This window comes from Anastrepha obliqua, chromosome 6 (assembly GCF_027943255.1).
Source record: "Anastrepha obliqua isolate idAnaObli1 chromosome 6, idAnaObli1_1.0, whole genome shotgun sequence".
Taxonomy (NCBI): domain Eukaryota; kingdom Metazoa; phylum Arthropoda; class Insecta; order Diptera; family Tephritidae; genus Anastrepha; species Anastrepha obliqua.
Genome location: NC_072897.1, coordinates 71,198,956 through 71,217,690, shown reverse-complemented (window position 1 = coordinate 71,217,690; position 18,735 = coordinate 71,198,956). Strand labels below are relative to the sequence as shown.

Genomic DNA, 18,735 nt, shown 5'->3' with positions numbered 1-18,735 from the left:
CTTGAATAATAATAATTATAACGCCATTATTGGGCAAAACGTCCTAAGGCCGCTTATACTAATTTTCCACCGCAGCCGGAGTTTGGGTTCTCTGCCGCTATCGTGTTCTTAGCGCAAACACAAAACAAAACACCTGTCAAATCCCATACAAAATTAAAACACAACTCCATACCTAAACCCACTTTTCAAAGCGTGTTTTGTTGGGTTTGCGTCTAATTTAATTATTAAGTGGTGGCAATGTTGCTCATTTTCCTCATTTATTATTGCATTCTTATCGAAACATGGCAACAATGATTGCAATTTGTCAATATGACATTTGATTGACGCACCGGCTATCCATTTGGTGAATCTTGCTCAAACGACTGTTATATATATCAAACAACAGGTAAAAAACCGAGTGTTAAGCGAATAGAGGCTACGGGTGATGCGCCAATTCCGCAATGTGGACCGGGAATAGTTTTACACGAACATTATTTATATACGGTTGGGGGAACAACTGGCTATGATTACTCTTGTGAAGTGCATCGCTTAAATTTGCGCACACGAGTGTGGGAATGCGTATATATCCGTCGTCCAGATATACGCGAAGATCCAGAGGGTCGTTATCGTCACGAAGTTGTCTACGATGGGCAATACATATATGTGCTGGGTGGTGGTACATCGAATTTAGTGTATGATTTACAACGCATCCCTGCATTTAATTTAATTACAAACCGATGGGAATATTTCGTCACATTACCCGATCGAACATCACAAACAACTCTAACAATCGAGCGACAAAATTCCGGATATCCAAACCCACGAAAGTGCTTTTCCTGCGTACAGCACACGAAATCGAATGGTGAGGTCGAAGCATTCATTACGGGAGGCTTGCAGGTGCGTAATAATTAAATGTAGTATTATTAAATTATATTTGAAGTTGGATATCCCTTTTCCATTTGCAGGCCGATCAAGTATATTTTTCAGATATATGGAGATTAAATTTTACTACTAAGCAATGGACACTTATAAAAACAGCCTCTCTACCAAAAGCTTTGTACTTCCATGCCGCAGCGCACAGTCAAAATGGTTGTATGTACATATTCGGTGGTATTGAATATGATGAAAAACGTATACGACGGTGCAATGACCTTTATAAAATGTGGATGACCATACCATTATTAAGTGAAATTTGCTGGGAGGCAGTGTTACATTACAGACCAAATCTCAAATTGAATGGCCACTCACAGCTGCTTAAAATGGGCATACCATTGCGCTTTGCACAGAGATTGTGGCATTCTTCAAAAGTCAAATGATTATACAATAAATGAAGAGATATATGGTATGGTATGTCATGTAACGAGCAATAAGAAGCGACAATTTTTATGTTTCATTCTAGACATAAAAGCATAATTATTGTTTGCTAACCATTTAGGAATGACATAGTTTCATATGGAAGAAATGGAACCAAAAGAATAAACATAATAAAATAAGACATGAATAATGAGTAAAAATAAAAAAAGCTAATTAATATGAAAATAAGAGTAATTATTTTTATACGCTACATATATGTACGAGCAGTTGTGGCGATTTTTTTTACAATATGGTTCATACACTCAATGGATGCTCAGATCACGAATTCTAGAAAATTGTATCATAAGAGTGGAAGCAGGATCAAGTGGCCAATCGGGCAACCAGATGAACACCAAATTTAAAAGGATAATAGTCTGCCGTCTGATTTAAAGTTCGTATTCATGAGTCTATGCATAATTAAATTCGCTTTTTCCAGATTAACGATATAAACAAATTATTTTCAATAAAGAAAAGATACCAAGTTTTTAAATCAAGGCGGCAGTAATGTGCTAAATAGAGATTGACCTCGAATGCCTGCAGTTTTTTTCTGCTTAAAAATTAATATGTGAAATGATTTTTAAGTTTTAATGAATTGTGCCTTTTAAAGTTGCACTAAGTGCCTACTACTATCTTTTTTCAAAAATAAATAAAATGTTATTTTATAAAATTATGTATTGCAAATTTTATTGTTAAAAATTAATATGTGAAATGATATTTAAGTTTTAATGAATTGTGCCTTTTAAAGTTGCACTAAGTGCCTGACATACTTACCAAATTAATTTTGGATCACCTTAGCAGTGAAGAGCACGAAAAGCTCGAAAACTTATTATTGATGTACGAAGACTTATTTTATAAAGAAGGAAAGAGTCTGACGGCTACTCATTGTATCCAGCACGAAATAGTTACGCAAATTAACAATCCCATCTACTCGAAAATTTATCGATATCCCAAAGTTCACGAAGAAGAGATAAGTCGCCAAATAAATGATATGCTTAAGCAAAATGTCATAGCAACATCTTCGACCCCGTATAACAGTCCTTTGTGGATTGTACCCGAGAAAGAGAATAAAACAGGTTCGAGAGAATAGCGAATTGTTATCGATTTTCGGAAGCTGAACGAAAATACAGTGGCCGATAAGTTTCCAATTCCTAATATAGACGGTATATTAGAAAACTACATTGGACCTTGCGAAAGGCTTCCATAAAATTGTAGTGAAGCCCGAAGACAGGAAAAAGACTGCGTTTTCAACCCCTCATTGACATTTTGAGTTCATCAGATTGCTATTTGGGCTTAAAAACGCCCCATTAACCTTCCAAAGGTTAATGAATGTAGTTCTCCAAAAGTACATAAATAAAATATATGTGGTTACGATATAGACGATATTTTGATTTTTAGTACCTCTTTGACCTTGTCATGTCGGTCTCCTTGCCGCGGGGATGAGGCCTAAGTGGTGAGTTAACCCCATGTTATGGAGATTAACTTACCACGAACTAAGAAGGCAGTTCCATATAGGAATTGGGTATCCACTCATCCGCGGAACGGCAGAATTGGTGGCCACCCAAGTACTATGTGGAGAGTACTGCACCGACAACCTGGCAGGAGGTATAAAAGGCATTTCATCGTAATGTGGAGGTTAATAAAGGATCTCTCTGCCCGAGGTAACCCACTTTTGGGAAATCCTCCCGTCGAGAAATCGACTGCTCGGGCATGGGATGTGCAGGCTCGAACCCCACACCCCCCTATGACCGGAACTGACACCCAGGGCTCCGGAGGAAGCGCACTGCTAGTGGTGAAACATGGCACATTGGCTCTGCCAATGGAGAGCCGAGTGAGTGTGAGCGATACACCGCCGTCGAAACGATCTGAATCAACTGAACCAGTTTCGAAGGATACGGAGATAGCGGACAATCTCTCAGTAGACTCAGATGGTACCGGTTAAAAGACTGAAGTTATTGGAGAGTCGAACGCAGGTGTTGGTCTATCCGCAAGGCAGATCAAACGAATAAGACAGAAGGCGAGGCAAGCCGAAGCATTAGCTAAGGTAAGTACTCAAGCTCCGTCAACTTCGACACCTGTAAAGGAAACGGGAAAGCGTGGCAGAACAGAGGATGCCTCTGGTGCGTTGCACTCTTCCGCAAACGAAGATATCGTTGTTGCTCCGGAGATATCGTTGTTGCAAAAATAAAGTACTGGAAGAGTGGGAACAGTGTCGAAGCCATCACAGTTTCGGCCTACCTACCCTACGACTTTTTACAGCCACAGTTTTTGTTTTTTTGTGTGGGGGGGGGAGGTTAAAAATGTCAGAAACATTCAATTAATGCCGTCGTGTGGGGCACGCTCCTACTAAAACAGATCTCCCCTTTTCGGCTGACTTCACCCCGGCATCGCATTTGCACTACATCGAGGGTGGAGCCGTGATTGTGGATAACAACTTCAAAAGTAACCTGCGTCCAGGCTCTCTACCTATGATGTACGGAGGTTATACGTCGGTGATAGTCTCCATTACTCCATTCAGATGTAAATAGAACTTCGAAAGTGTACTGTAATATCGTGTGCAATACCGTCTTGTCTGCGTATGATATGGTCGTGAGTCATTAACTCAAGCGTCCGTAATTGTTCTCGGTATGTCTGAGTCGACCTCCTCTGGAACACTGTTTCATGTTAGCTTTAGCATTTGTCGGGAAGTTCGGTGTGATCAGGCGTGGCACAGAGCGTTAATATTATTTTGCCCTAGCTGCCGGTACTGAGCAGCTCGATTCTTCGCCTTTCTTCGTCCTGCTTGCGTAGCGTACGCAATACTTGCTTGGAAAACTTACATGCAGCATCCCAGCAATGTTTTGAAATGCACATACTGCCAGTCACTTCGCTGTCTTCCAAGGATAGTTTCTAACTCCTCACGTTCGTTTTCGAATCTTGGACAGTAGAAGAGTACGTGTCGTGTGTCTTCAACATTCTCTGGGCAGGCAGGGCAGAGTGGTGAAGCGGAGAGACCAAACCTGTGCAGATAATACCATCTCCGTGTCTTCGCCGTAACCGCGTGTTAAGGTTAGGGATAAGTTCGTGCGTCCAGCGGCCTTTAGGAGAATGATCCTATCTTCCAGATTCGCTGTCCTAACTTTTGGTCCCTTGTAGGTTTTGTACCTTGCCTTGGATAGAGACGGTTTAATTAACGTGCTCGGATATCCAGTGGAATTTTCCCCGCAATCACGCAAATTGCATCATCAGATACTGTCCGGTATGCACAGGCTACACGCAAAGCACTCACTCTATAAACCTGTCTGGCCCCTCGTAGGTCTTGGGACCAAATTGGAGCTACATACAACAGGATGGAGTTTGTCACAGTAGATAGAAGTCTCCTTCTTGCGCCTTGGGTTCCCCCAATGTTCGGCAGCAACCATAATAGAGTATATGCAACTACGGTGCCTTTCGTACTGACTTTCACCGCGTGCTCTCTGAAGGCCATGTGCGAGTCAATCAGTACTGTATAGCCGGCTTGGACTGGATGTTGAGACCTCCGATATTCTCCGTCAAACTCTCCGTCTTCTTCTTTTTGCTCAACAAGACTGAATCAGTTTTTTGCGCTGTTATCTGGAGTTTGGCATTGTATAAGCAGCGCTCAATCCTCGCTATCGCGTCGTTGCAAGTGAGTTCCACATCAATGACCTGTTTCCCCGTTAGAACCAGCGCAATATCGTCTGCGTATCCTACCAGTGTCGCATTCATGGGCGCTCCATTTTGAGGATGCCATCGTACATTGCGTTCCACAAAATAGAGCCAAGAACCGAGCCTTGCGGTACTCCGCCTGTCACTGTGTATTTCTGAGGTCCGTCGCCTGTGTCGTATTCAAGAATTCTGCCACAGAAATAGGTCCGGATAAGAGACCACTCAGTGCTGAAAGAAATAGAGTCCAATTTGCTGAGTTGAAAGCGTGGTTTATGTCCAACGTTATGACAGCGCAATATTTCATAGAGCCGGATACCCCACCTGTCCTGTTAATAGCCTCACTCGCTGTTTCGTCCACCAGTCGAATGGTGTCGACAGTGCATCTTGCTCACTTGAAGCCAAATTGTCGCTCCGCAATTCCTGTGGGTCCCTGCATGTATTTCTGCAACGGCCCACAGATGATTCTTTCTAGTACCTTCCCCGCTTTATCTAACAGATATAAGGGTCGCTATCCATTTCCTGGGAAATATACCAGATTTGATACACTCAGTGTAAAGATCAGCAAACATTTCTGGGCTCGCTTGGACCGCTGATTTGAAAGCAATATTGGGGACACCATCTGGACCTGGAGCTTTTACATCGCTGATTCTCGTAAGAGCGGCCAATACCTCCTCTTTTGGGACCGTATATTCTTCTGACTGCGGGGGGGAGGGATGTAAATTCGTTACCTTTACGGGGCTCTGGGGTGGAAATAGGTAAGGGAGCACCTTTTCCAGCAAGACAGGGCATGTGGGTTGGGAGGTTTTTGGTCCTCTCACTTTCTTCATAACTGTCTTATATGCTTTACCCCATGGATCAGTATTTGCGGAGTTTCTTAATTCAATAAAGCAACGGAATTTGCTTTGATGTATTGCCTGTTGCAATGCATGTCTGGCTTCTTTATGAAGGGCCTGCTGAGCAGGATAAGATGGCTGGCGACGCGCTCTTTGTGCTCTTCTGCGAGTTTTATTGCATCGTTTTGGAAGTTTCGTGATTTCGTCTGTCCACCAATACACACGCTCCCGGTCTTGGCATCGCAGGCTCAGCGTCTTGGCATCGCTGGTTTCTTCCAATCGCGTTGCTATTTGGTTTGCTCACTGTTCTGCAGATCCAGCAACAAAGTACGCCCCGCTCCAGATCGCTAGGAAAGATTCTGCGTCAAAAACATTCCTCTTCCACGACACTCTTTGCATTTTTCTTGTCGGCTTGGGCGTGCGAGTTGCGTACAAGTCCATTATGATTGCATGATGGTCACTATTGCATCGTCTAACCAGTTGCAGTTGTCAATAGAAGAACATGGTTCGGAGATTAGAGCGATCTCGGCTTTAAGCTCGCTCATATTCCTCCACAATATATCTTGAGCAGTTCTGCAATGGTTGAGGTTAATTTGTACTATCCTCATGAGCGCTTTTTATTGACTGCCTCCTGGAATCTAGAACATTTTGTGCTCCCTTCGTTATGTGCACATCTTTCTATGTTCTTGCATGTTGCACCTCTGTGGCCAACCTCCCCGCATCTTCTGCAAAGATTTGATCTATCAATTCCTTTTCATTTTGTAGTTACATGTCCATACTCCCAACATTTGTAGCATTTAATGGTGATGTTGCTTCCGATAGCGAGCACCGGACCCATCCTACACGGAGATGTTTCAGGTCTAGAACCATCTTGGCGTCTTCTGCAGGGAGCGACATAGATGCTGTCTGCGTACCTCCATACTCCATTTTTGCCAATCTTACTGCAGAGTCTTCTGGCCTCCTGACTTTAGCTTATGTCCCTAGGGCATCCAACAGCTCTTCCTTGCTGATAGTATCCGTTACCAGGCCTTTACAGTGAATAGTTATCATGTGGGTCTTCACTTGCACCGATGCGTCTTTCTTAAGTACGCCCTGTATTGCTGCTTGTAGTATACGAGTACTAGTGCTTTTTGTTCTGATGAGCTCAAGCAAAAGTTCTCCATTTTGGGTACGCCTCAATGTATGGACCTCTTCAATCAACGACTTTGTGGCATAATTGGCTTTGACCGCCCGTAGGATATCAGCATATGGCATCTTTTCTGATTTAGTCGCAATGAGGATTGCATCAGTTTTCGTCCGAGATATTTTCTTCGAGGGCTTCTGTTTTTGCCTTTTTGAACCTTGATCCACTCCTCCCTCTCGCAAATATGATACATTAGTGGGTACATACAAATGTATGCATGAATATATGTATGTACATACGTTAACCGTACGCTTGCTCAGAGCTTAGGATTCGCATGTAGGTACTTCGTGTCGACTTTTTGTGTATACGAGCAAAGACATCGTTTCTCGCGTCTCGAACTGTGCCAATATGCCCGTTTTCCAAAAATTGAGTGATTGTGACTCTATCTTATTACTTACTCAATGACACGAGTCAGTCGGTCCTTTCTCTTCGTGTGCGGGCTGTGGCAAAGCTCTTTATAAAGTTGAAGGGAGCGGAAATACAATTTTCCAGTTCGGTTGAGAAAGAACATTATGTAAAAACTGGATACATACAGGGTGAACGATATGAAGTGTTACCAACTTCACACTGTTTGTATCTGTAAAACAGCTCATGACATCAACGTCAAAGTTGTTCTAATGAAAGTTCAATATATTGTTTATAGGACATCAAAAGCATTTGCGTCTCAGTTTTGTTGAATTTTTTTTTCTGTGACGGAATTCAAACGTTATAGTGTGATTGCGTTATATTTGGCTGGAAAATCGCAACCAGCCATTGTTCGTGAGCTCAAAATGGCCAAAGAGCTGAAAATATCGCAAGACAGCATTCGACGCATATTGAAAAATGAGCTCAAGGCCAAGACTTACAAGTTCCAAAAAGCACACGATCTTTCACCCCAGCAAAAAAAGTTAGATGCGAAAGAGCATAGGAGTTGTTGCGCTTGCACGAACGTGGCGAATTTCCTAACATTGTGTTTTCTGATGAAAAAAATTTCCCAATTGACCAGTTCATAAACACTCAAAACGATCGTGTTTACTTGACCGAACGCTCATACGAGCATTTGAGCCTACGTATGGCCACTCGAAGCAATTTCCCATCGCAAGTAATGGTTTGGGCCGCAGTGACCGCTGATGGACGCCCTTCAATAGTTTTTATCGAAACTGGTGTCAAAGTAAATGCGACTTATTGTCGGGAAAATGTTTTAGAAGCTGCTTTAGAGCCATGGACACGCAAACATTTCGGTCGTAGACCATGGACGTTCCAACAGGACTCGGCACCGTCTCATAAAGCTCATGTGAACCCAGAATGGTTAAAAAATCATGTTCCACACTTAATTTCGTTCACACAATGGCTTTCGAATTCGCCAGACGCAAATCCGAGTGGAGAGCATGGTGAGGACTAAAAAGTATGCCAGTATGGATGTGCTGAAAAAAGCGATTATACGAGAATGGGCCAAAATACCTCAAGATCACATTCGCGCAGCATGCAACTCATTTTTTGACCGTTTGAAGGCTATAGACAAGGCAAAAGGTGGTCATATCGAGGTAAAGTGAATATATGTTACAATTGTAATCATTTTTGAACAATGTTGTCTTTGAAATCAATAAAAACTAATTTCACACAAAAAAGTTATGGTGTTTTGAATAGGCAACACTTCATATCGTTCACCCTGTATACTTATTTGCATATTTAAGGAAAATATTATTCAACTAAATAGTTTGGAAAAGGCGCAATAGGAGCACTCAGGATTCACTCAGTTTGTAATTATTACTCCACCTTTAAGTAATGTTGACTGCACCCTTAATTACTTAAGGGTTATACAGCATAAACGTCGATGAAGTACATTTTTTTGCCTCTGATTAGGCAATTCATCAGATTCTTCCGTTTTAGGTATGTATGTGATAACCGTTTATGCTTTACATTTTTAAATAGTAAATTTCCGGGAGTAACGCGAGACTCTAGAATTTGGACAACATATAACCTAAGGGAGATGGATGGATGATCGGTATACCATCATACATTCAGACACTTTTGGCTTATTGGTGAACAAGGCTACCCTCTGGAGCCCTGGCTTCTAATACCGATTGGAGCACCAAAAAAAGGATTGAGATTCAAAGAAAAATGTTATTTTTTAATATATATGATAGCATGTTTATTTCATTATAAAGAGGAAGGTATGCCGTTTGTTACGAACAGTCTGGCAGCACGGTCAGGATAGATCCCACTGTGGCTCAAAAGCAACACTGAAATGTGTGTCGATCGGTGATTGGTCGATGAAAAAAGAAAAATACGGGAGAAACATAGGAAATCGAAAGCCGTGTAGGGAAAAAGGCAGTACGCGAACAGACATTAGGACAGACAGAGCAACTAATTTAATTCATTTTGTACAGCTTATTTAAATAAAGTTATTGAATTGTAAATAAAGTTATTGAATTGCAAAACATTTTTGCCAACAAGTTAAAAAATTTGTTCTGTCCACAACGTACGTACGAAAAATTCCGATGTCGCAGGCTACTACATTGTCTTCGAACATAGCCGATGTGACCGCTGCGCCGGCTAATCTCGCCATTGCGCCTAGCTCCAGTGCCGCCGCTAACCCCACCGCGGCGATGAGCTATCCCGTTGCATCCAATTTGATTGCTCCGGGCAACAATTTGCTGATGCTGGAAACGTGTGCCGCTGCCCCACAACAAGCCTCGGTGGCGCATCGCGAAAACCTGAAAGCTGGTATTGTATATGGAACTCCCTCCGCGCCTAATACAGCGCGCGCCATGCCATCCGGTCGACTACTACTCCAGGGAAACCCGCCGATCAGCCCTGCTCACTCCATTAACTCTGTTGGCTCGAAGGAGCTTCGCCGTCGAGCTGAGCTAATACAGGAGCGAAGCGAAATTTTACGACAGAGGAAGGCTTTGTTAAGAGAAGAGCATAGTTTTCTGGATCGCATAGATGCAATGGGTACTGACGATGACCTAGATGATGGACAGTGCGCTGTACCTAGGTTTTCAGCTTCCGCACATGATTCAGGTCCACATTCAACGCAAATTATACAGCCTCCAAATTTTATTACACCATTCAACATAGCTGCTTCCGGTGCCAATAATTTTACCAATACTGGCTCAGCCAGGAGGGGGTCTAACAGCATCTGTTCTTCAATGCCTATTAAACAGTGTCTCGACTTCTCGATGCTTGAGTAGAGACCAGATTGCTTCTCGTAACAGCCGAGGGGGTTTGTGGATTCTCGGACGACGAGAATCTTATAAGACTGCGGCAGGCATTGGAAGGGCCAGCACGGAATGCAGTTAAACATTTATTGTTGCATTCCTCTTACGTGCCCCAAACTATTGCTACCCTTCAACTGCGACTTGGACGATCAGAAATTAATTATCAGTGTTCTTCAGCGACAAATTTGTGAGCTTCCATCACCGTCAGAGAGTCAGCTGGAATCGATCGTCGACTTCGCCGTAGAAGTGCAGAACATCTGCGCAACAATGTCTGCGTCAGGCCTGACCAGCCATTTGAATAATCCCGATCTCGTACAGAAGCTGGTTTCGAAATTGTCTGGGCTACTACCAGCTTATTGGGGAATGCATAAGCAAAGTTTATCGATCTGTAATTTACAACATTTCAGTGATTGGCTTTTCCTACTAGTACATCGTGCCAAAGGAGTCAACGAAGGTGCGCAAACGGGGCGCAAATTATTATCATTTTAATGCGGTAAGATGTATCGTTTGTGGAGAAAATTGCAGTGATGTCACTAAATGTGTCTCTTTTAAGGGAATAACACGTAGTAAAAAATGGGGAATTGTTCGCAAGTTGAAACTTTGTCGATGCTTGAAGGGCCATTCTACAGCTGGTTGTAAATCGACTGCACCTTGCAATGTTAACAGTTCTACCCGTAATCACCATCCTCTGTTGCACAACGCAGAGTTAGTTGCTAAAGACGCTCCAAACAATGGCAAGGGCGTTACTACAATGAGGGCTGTCAACGTTAACATGCACAATTTTGGCGAAGGCAGTACCCTTTTCCGTGTCCTTTCCGTAGTTCTACACTCAAGCGAACGGAGTGTATCAACATACGCTTTCATAGACGATGGCTCGTCGCTCACCCTTATCGACGAAGAGCTGCTGAATAAGCTAAATATTAAGCGCACACCGCAACCACTGTGCATGCGCTGGACTGGTGATACACATCGGAATGAGAACGAGTCTGTCGTTGTCGACTTAGTCATATCAGCAGAGAACGTAAATTCATAGAGAAGGCGCAGGAACGAATGGACAGGTTAAATGTCAAAACACATCAAAACGAGGGTAGGAAATTAACAGTAGAGAGTTAACATAGCGGAGCGTAGTCAACATAGCGGAGCGTAGTCAACAGAAATATATATAGCGTTTGCATTGAAATGTAAAATGCCATGATTTGATGTTAGAGAAAAGAAAATAACAGCAGACTTGTACATTTTTCTTTCATGCTTATTTGCCGTCGGCATTTTGCATGCGCAAATGGATTATTTCTTGTGAGATGAATAAATTAATTCTAAGTAACGCAATAGCACCGTAGGCCTAAGTAGCTAGAGTGCTCTATCAGTTAGTGTTATATTTCATGTTTCTCTAATAAATAATAATAATAATAATTCTAAGTATATGCATGCATGAATATGAAATTTTAAGTATCTAATTGACTAAATTGTATTGAATTTAGGTCTATTATCAAAATTATTCAAATATCATAACACAAAAAATAACTTTGTAAACCATTCATTTACATCAAGGTTTATTATTCAGCAAAGTGTTGAATTAATATAACATCTACCATCCATATTCATGTGGGCAGATAAAAACATGACTTGCCTCAAAACCCAGCTCATACACCTCTCATACACATCTGCATATAAAGAATTCAAAGCAAATAGACAAACGTATGCAAACATATTTCTAATATACATATGTATGTATGAATGCAAAAATCACATTTCTTTTTCATGCTTATTTCCCGTAGGCATTTTGCATGCGCAAATGGATTATTTGTTGTGAGATGAATAAATTAATTCTAAGTATATGCATGCATGAATGTGAAATTTTAAGTATCTAATTAACTAAATTGTATTGATATTAAGTGCATTATCAAAATAATTTCAAAATATTCACATAAAAAAATGGTTTTGTAAACCATTCATTTGCATCAACGGTTATTATTCAACAATATGTGTCCTTTTTAAATTTTTATATCCATATGTATGTACATATATTCATATACTAAATAGATATAACATCTACCATCCATATTCATGTGGGCAGAAAAAAATCTTGACCTGCCTCAAAACACAGCTCATATGTATCTCCATATAAAAAATTCAAAAGCAAATAGACAAACGTATGCAAACATATTCCTAACATATGCAAAAAAAACTCATCTAAACGGTATTCGCGTACATAAACATATGTATGTATATATGCATATATGAATACATATGTTGGGACCATGTACCTATGTATGTACGTAAATGTTTCTATTCTAAGCAAAACAATGAATATTCGTATATACATATAATATAACCGCACATACTTACTTTATGCCTCTACATGTGTATGCTTCCAAAACTAAAATTCTAAGCCTAGCGACTACAAGAACAAAATGCATTCCTATTCGTAGCTGCTGCGGCCATGATTTGTTACCCGCGACGGCGCTGAACAGTTTCAAATATTAAAAAGCACAACAAAAACAAATTCATTGATAAGTTCGAGCTCATATTTCTACGAGTAAAGTACTTTCATTCATAAAACGAGCCGCCCATATGCCAATTTGCTCGACAATTTGAAAATAGTCAATATTGGAATATTTCGCGTTGAATTATTTGCCAATATTTGGTAAATCTTGAATTTTTGTCAAGTCGAGTGACCGCGGCTTCGTACATATGTATGCATCAATATATGTATGTAAATATGTGTATATGTACAATGCTGTGCCAATGAATGTGCGCTGCGCCTATGAATGCGCGCTGGATTTCTTGATTTCTGTCGCAAGTGCTCGCAGCCTCACATGTATGTATGTCTATGGAAGTTTGTAGGCATGTATTTATGTATATGCGTGTTTGCTTTTGCACGTCCATATGAACGATTTTTCATATGCAGATATTCATTTGATTTAGCTGAACGAATATATTGATTTTGTAAGGAAATCCTGTCGAATTAAATAATTGTCGTGATTAAGTGAAAATTGTAGTGGTTTAAAAATCTAGGCTCAGATGCTACCTGAAAAATAAGATAAAAGGAAAACCTGAAAGATAGAGAAAAATCTGAAAGACGGAGAAAACCCTGAAAAATAAAATGTTACTCATTACAATTTGATGTAGCTCTGTACCATTAAAACCATTTTTGGAAATATAGTAGGAAAATACATACTTCCACTTAGAGCACAACCCTTTAACCATAAAAAAACAACATTTGTTCCCTATTCTGCTTTGACGTTGACCTTCCCCATGGTCCACAAACCCATCAATTATATCCCTACTTTTATTATAAGTAAGATCCGGCTTGATGCTAATTTCATCAAATAATAAAATGCATATGCGTTCTGTGCCGGACATTTTGCTAGCAATTTTGCTTAAATTGTTAACGACATTGGCATTGAAACCTGGAACAACATACCTGATGGGGCGCCAACGCAAAAGCGATGATTTGTGTGGTAAACAAAAACCTGCTTTAGTGGACATATAGTTCAAATTTTGAGCCAATGTCTTTTCGTCCTCATTATACCAACCTTTTTTGGTACTGACGATCATTTTTGCAAAAGTTGCTACAACTTTCCTCCGCAATTATTGCACGTTTCAACAACTCAGAATATTTATTTTTTAGGTCATTATTTTCTTTTTCAAGCTCCTCAATACGTTTATTTAATTTGACCGCGTTGCTCTGATAATAGCGAGCAGACTGAGCAAACCTTTTGCGAGTGGTTGTGGTTTCTAAGTCCACACAGATCTGATTACTATAACTAGCCTGCCTGTTTTCCTCTAATATCGAATATTTCTCAAACTCTTCCAGAGTTAAATCTTCTTCTACTTGCTTAACTACCCTACAATAAGTTGCAGTGACGGGCGGGCAAACCCAATCAGAGCCAGCACTAGGCGAGCGACTTCTATTTACTGGCTCTAAATTGAAGCAAGGAAAAGCCCCTTTCAAGAGTTTATATTTTGTAACCAATGTGGGTTCAAAATGGCGTTGGCAAATAAAAACCCTGTCAGTGCTTGGCACTTGCACGTTGCAAGCCAAGGCCCAATTCTTACGGGTCTCTTCGTCCCTAGGAAACGCAAAAAGTATAACTTTATCCTTAGGCACGCAGCTCTCGATACATCAGCTCCTTTTTTCTTTTTTTCGGTCCACTTGTCCGGTGGAACATCCTCATAGCCTAATTAAAATTTTTATTTTAATTTTTACAAAATTTAAATTGAGGTATATTCAGTATAATCATATACATATATAAAACAAGAAACCGCACCCTCCGGCGATTTATAGTTTTCAAGTAATTAATTGTTAAAATTGTGTAATTTAGCGAAAGGATATTGTTGTTTTGAATACAAGTATAAAAACCAGTAAAAATGCGTTTGTGACCATATATTTTATGAATAGAAGTAAAATTTAGAACAAAATACATACATATTCGTATTATATTGTACCAATTTATAAGTGTATTGTATTAAAATGCGTGTAAATATTGAAAGATATAAAAGTTGTTCATGAGCCACTCCCTTACATCTCAACCAAGTTTCATTAAATAAATCATTATACTTGGCTTCAAATTACCCATACGGCATTATCCTACACCCGATCCTTTAAATTCAAAAGTTTTTTATAAATATGTAAATAAAATAATGAGAATGTGCGCATTCAAGTTCAATTGGTTACAAGCAATCATAAGAGCTTTTCAATATTTGGCGCAATTTTCATATATGTATGTACATATATACATTTATCCAATCAAAATCAAATCTAATCCAATCAAACATTTTTTCCAATATTTGGCGCAATTTTCATATATGTAAACCTAAAATAAATATGTCCTTTGCTAATATATGTATATAAACATGCATACATAAAATTTCGCGCAATTTTCATAACTTAATTACATACATATGTCCTAAATTACGCGCAATTTTTATAAAAAAACCAAAAAGAACAAATCTGTAAACATGCATACAAATCATATGGACATATCAAATGAACAACTCTGTTCTGTACGCAAGCAAATGTAAGCTAATGTAAACTACATTTTTTTACATTGCGTATCACTCTCTCCCTCTCATTTCTCTGCGGCAGCCATATTAATTAATTTCCTACTGTTAACTTGTGCTTTCCTACCCGTATTTTGTTAGGAGGAACGGGCCGGGACTGCGCCTTCTCTATGAATTTACGTTCTCTGATATCAGCTAAAAACGGTAATAAGAAATTCGGGCTTAAAGGCGTTTACAGAGTCAAAAAGCTTCACTTGCCTCTTCCATCGATTAACCCTGCTAAACTGCAGTCCAAATTTCAATGTTTGAAAAGATTGCCTCTGGAGTCATATTCAAATGCGGTACCACAACTATTGATTGGTTTAAACAACGCTGCGCTTGGTTTTCTAATCAAATCTTTATATGGCCGTGAAAATGAGCCAATAGCAGAGAAGTCCAAATGGACATTGGATGGACATTGAAAGGACAAGCATCAAGTACAAATCATGATGCGGCACACCCTGTCTTTCACATTTGCGACTGCTCCGCGCAGGCTGAACTCGTTAAAATTACTAAGTTCTACATTTGCTTCGATAATTTAGGCGTGTCAGCCAAATCTTCTACTTTAATTTCTAAAGAGGACGAACTTGCTATGGTGCAGCTACAACAACATACTGTGCGAGTTGGCAATCGATATCGAACCAGCTTATTGTGGAAGCATCCTAAAATGCATCTACCCGATAGCCTACCAATGGCCTTATTTCGAGCGAAGTGTTTGCTGAAGAAGATGCAACGAGACCCTAACTTGGCTGAGGTGCTTCAGCAAAAAATTGATGATTATATTCAAAAGGGGTACGCTAGACGTATGACAACAGTCGACAGCGCCGTTGAAAGATACTGGTATCTACCGGTTTTTGCAGTTATTAACCCCACCAAACCAAGCAAGGTGCGCTTAGTCTGGGACACAGCCTCGAAGGTAGATGGTGTATCCTTGAATACCACGTTGCTTAAAGGCCCAGACCTAACGACCCCTTTGTTGTCGGTGTTGTTTAAATTTCGACAAAAGCGAATTGCCATGTCAGCCGATATTGCTGAGATGTTTCACCAAGTTCAAGTCCGGGACCAAGACCAAAATTTCTTGCGTTTTCTTTGGTATGAACAGAATGCCAACCAGCCAACTACTTTGAGGTCTTTGGCACTGATTTGTTAAGAAGCGACCACCTCGGCTCTTTATCTTTAAAAAATAGATCTTTATTTGTTTTTAAAATTTTTTATAGGACCTCGTCGTCTTTCGAGTTCAAATGGCCTGCAAATAACTTGTTTATACATCTATATTCTTCCTCGTATGAAGACATTTGAAAGAAAATCATTTTTTAAATAACTTTCAAGAGATAACTCTTCATCTCGGCTAAAGAATATTGGCCAAATAGAAGCTGCCGTAATAAGCCTCAGGTTTTGTAGTCAAGCAATATGTCTAGTGTAGTAAAATATTGTTACCAATAATCGAAATATTTATGGAAATCAAATTCAAGGAATTCATTGTAAAAAATATTTTTCTTAAACTCTTTAAAAAAAGGAACTCTGAATTTAACTCCGGCTGAAATGCTTCATTTTAGGATTTTCAACGTGTAGTAGTTAATGCTTACCTTCCATTTTGGATTACAAATATTATTATTTATAATAATTGGTGCATTTACAACTATGTAGGGTAATGCCCTAGGCTAGTTTCCGGAAAATTCTGACCAGTTTCGTTGATGCATATCTTTATTTGCGTTATCTGATCATATAGAATTGTTAGCTTTCAAATTTAGGATAATTCGCATTATTGTTAATTGCCTTATTGGTGTAGATTTTGTTTGTCTAGTTTGTGTAGAAAAATTCTTTTGAAGTTGATTGTCACCATAATTTTGTTATTGTAGTTCTATTAGTGTTATTTGACTGTTGTTTGTTTGCCTTTGCTGGCGAACATTACTGTTGTAATTCCCCTGCACTGAAAATTGATTATACAAATTTTAGTTGTTTTCACTGAAATATTTTTATTATCCATTTATTTTTTAACAACATTTAACAATATTTATACTTAAAACTAAGATACTCTACGAGACATGCATGGAAAGCCCCCAGTGGTGCAACCATTCCTCAATTTTTGCTTTTTAGCACATGAGATCTATTGTTGATTTCCTTTTCAACCTGTTAAAGGAAATGGAATTGGTGGTAATTTCTGTAATTATTGGGTTTGGGTGCCTTTGAAGCCTTAGGTTGCAAACACAGTGCACGCTGAGACGAAGACGAAGATGAAGACGAAGCTGAAGACGAAAAACAGTGCAGAACAAATCGTATGAATTCGCTCGCTCGTACGCATAGTGCGCGCTGTGACGAAGACGAAGATGAAGACGAAACGCAAGCAATCAGCTTCAAACGCTGCTGTACTGAATTTGAAGACGAATCGCTTGCTAGTTTCCGTGGTTTTTGTTTGTTTGTTCTGTCTATGCTTTGGCACGTTAATTAAGTTAAGACAGTCGATAAAGAAGTAATTAAATGAAAAGTAATAATCAATAAAAGGCATAAAACTAAATATATTTTAAATTATTTTTTACCTTAACGTCACAATTAGCCTTTCAGCACATATAATGGGCGTTTTATTAAAATTAGTCCAATTTTTAATAATAAGTGGCTCAATTTTAATTAGAATATAATCAAATGTGCTAATTGTCATTCTGGTAATATTATATTCCACAAATTTCTTTTTATCGTGGCGCAGCTCATCATACAAATGATGAAATTCACCAAATGCTTCTCTTCCCAAATTTATAGGGTGTACTTTTTTATTTACTTTTATACGTTTTAATTTAAAATATAAGCTTTGCTCAATCAGCAGGTCATCATCTGATGAGGAATCCATTGCGGCTAACATAACAAAAGCGCAACCAATTCGTCTTGCACTGTGCAACCTATTCGCTTACTCGCAACGCAAGCAATTTCTCTTCAGCTTCGTCTTCATCTTCGTCTCAGCGTGCACTGTGTTTGCAGCCTTATATTGTGTGATGAGGCATGATTTTTGATTTCTTCAGCTATTGTGAGAACGTTGAGATCACGTTGAGATCACGGTGAATTTGGGCATTTGTGATATATAGTAATATCGTGCTTGTACCATCATTCAGAGAGTTTTCGATTGGAAGTATTTCGATGGAGTATTTCGATGTTTGAGTTAGCTGCGGTGCCCCAGAGTTGTATGCCATATGTTCATACTGGTTTTAGGACAGCTGAATACAGTGAAAGTTTATGGAATTGCGATTTAACAGCCAACAAAGGCTTCCAAGTTTTATTCCTCATATGGGTTTGCCATATGAGCTTTCAGTCAAGATGAGTTCCGAGATATTTTGTAACATTACTTTGGGCATGATTGTGTTATTGAGTTTAACCATTGAGTAAGTAATAGGATAGAGTCACAATCACTCAATTTTTCGCAAGGGCGAACCGTTGTAATAAGCTCGAGACACGAGAAACCGTGTCTTTGCTCGTATACACAAAAATAAGT

General features: G+C 39.6%; 1 protein-coding gene across 1 annotated transcript; it reads left to right on the top strand.

Annotated features, from left to right (window-relative positions):
- Positions 1–324: 324 nt before the first annotated feature.
- LOC129250695 (kelch domain-containing protein 10 homolog) lies at positions 325–1,468 on the top strand (the record flags this gene model as incomplete). The annotated part of the gene is made up of 2 exons (XM_054890300.1): positions 325–876; positions 945–1,468. Coding segments are annotated over 2 exons (903 nt in total), but the record flags the coding sequence as incomplete, so codon positions are not given.
- Between the last annotated feature and the right edge of the window lie 17,267 nt (positions 1,469–18,735).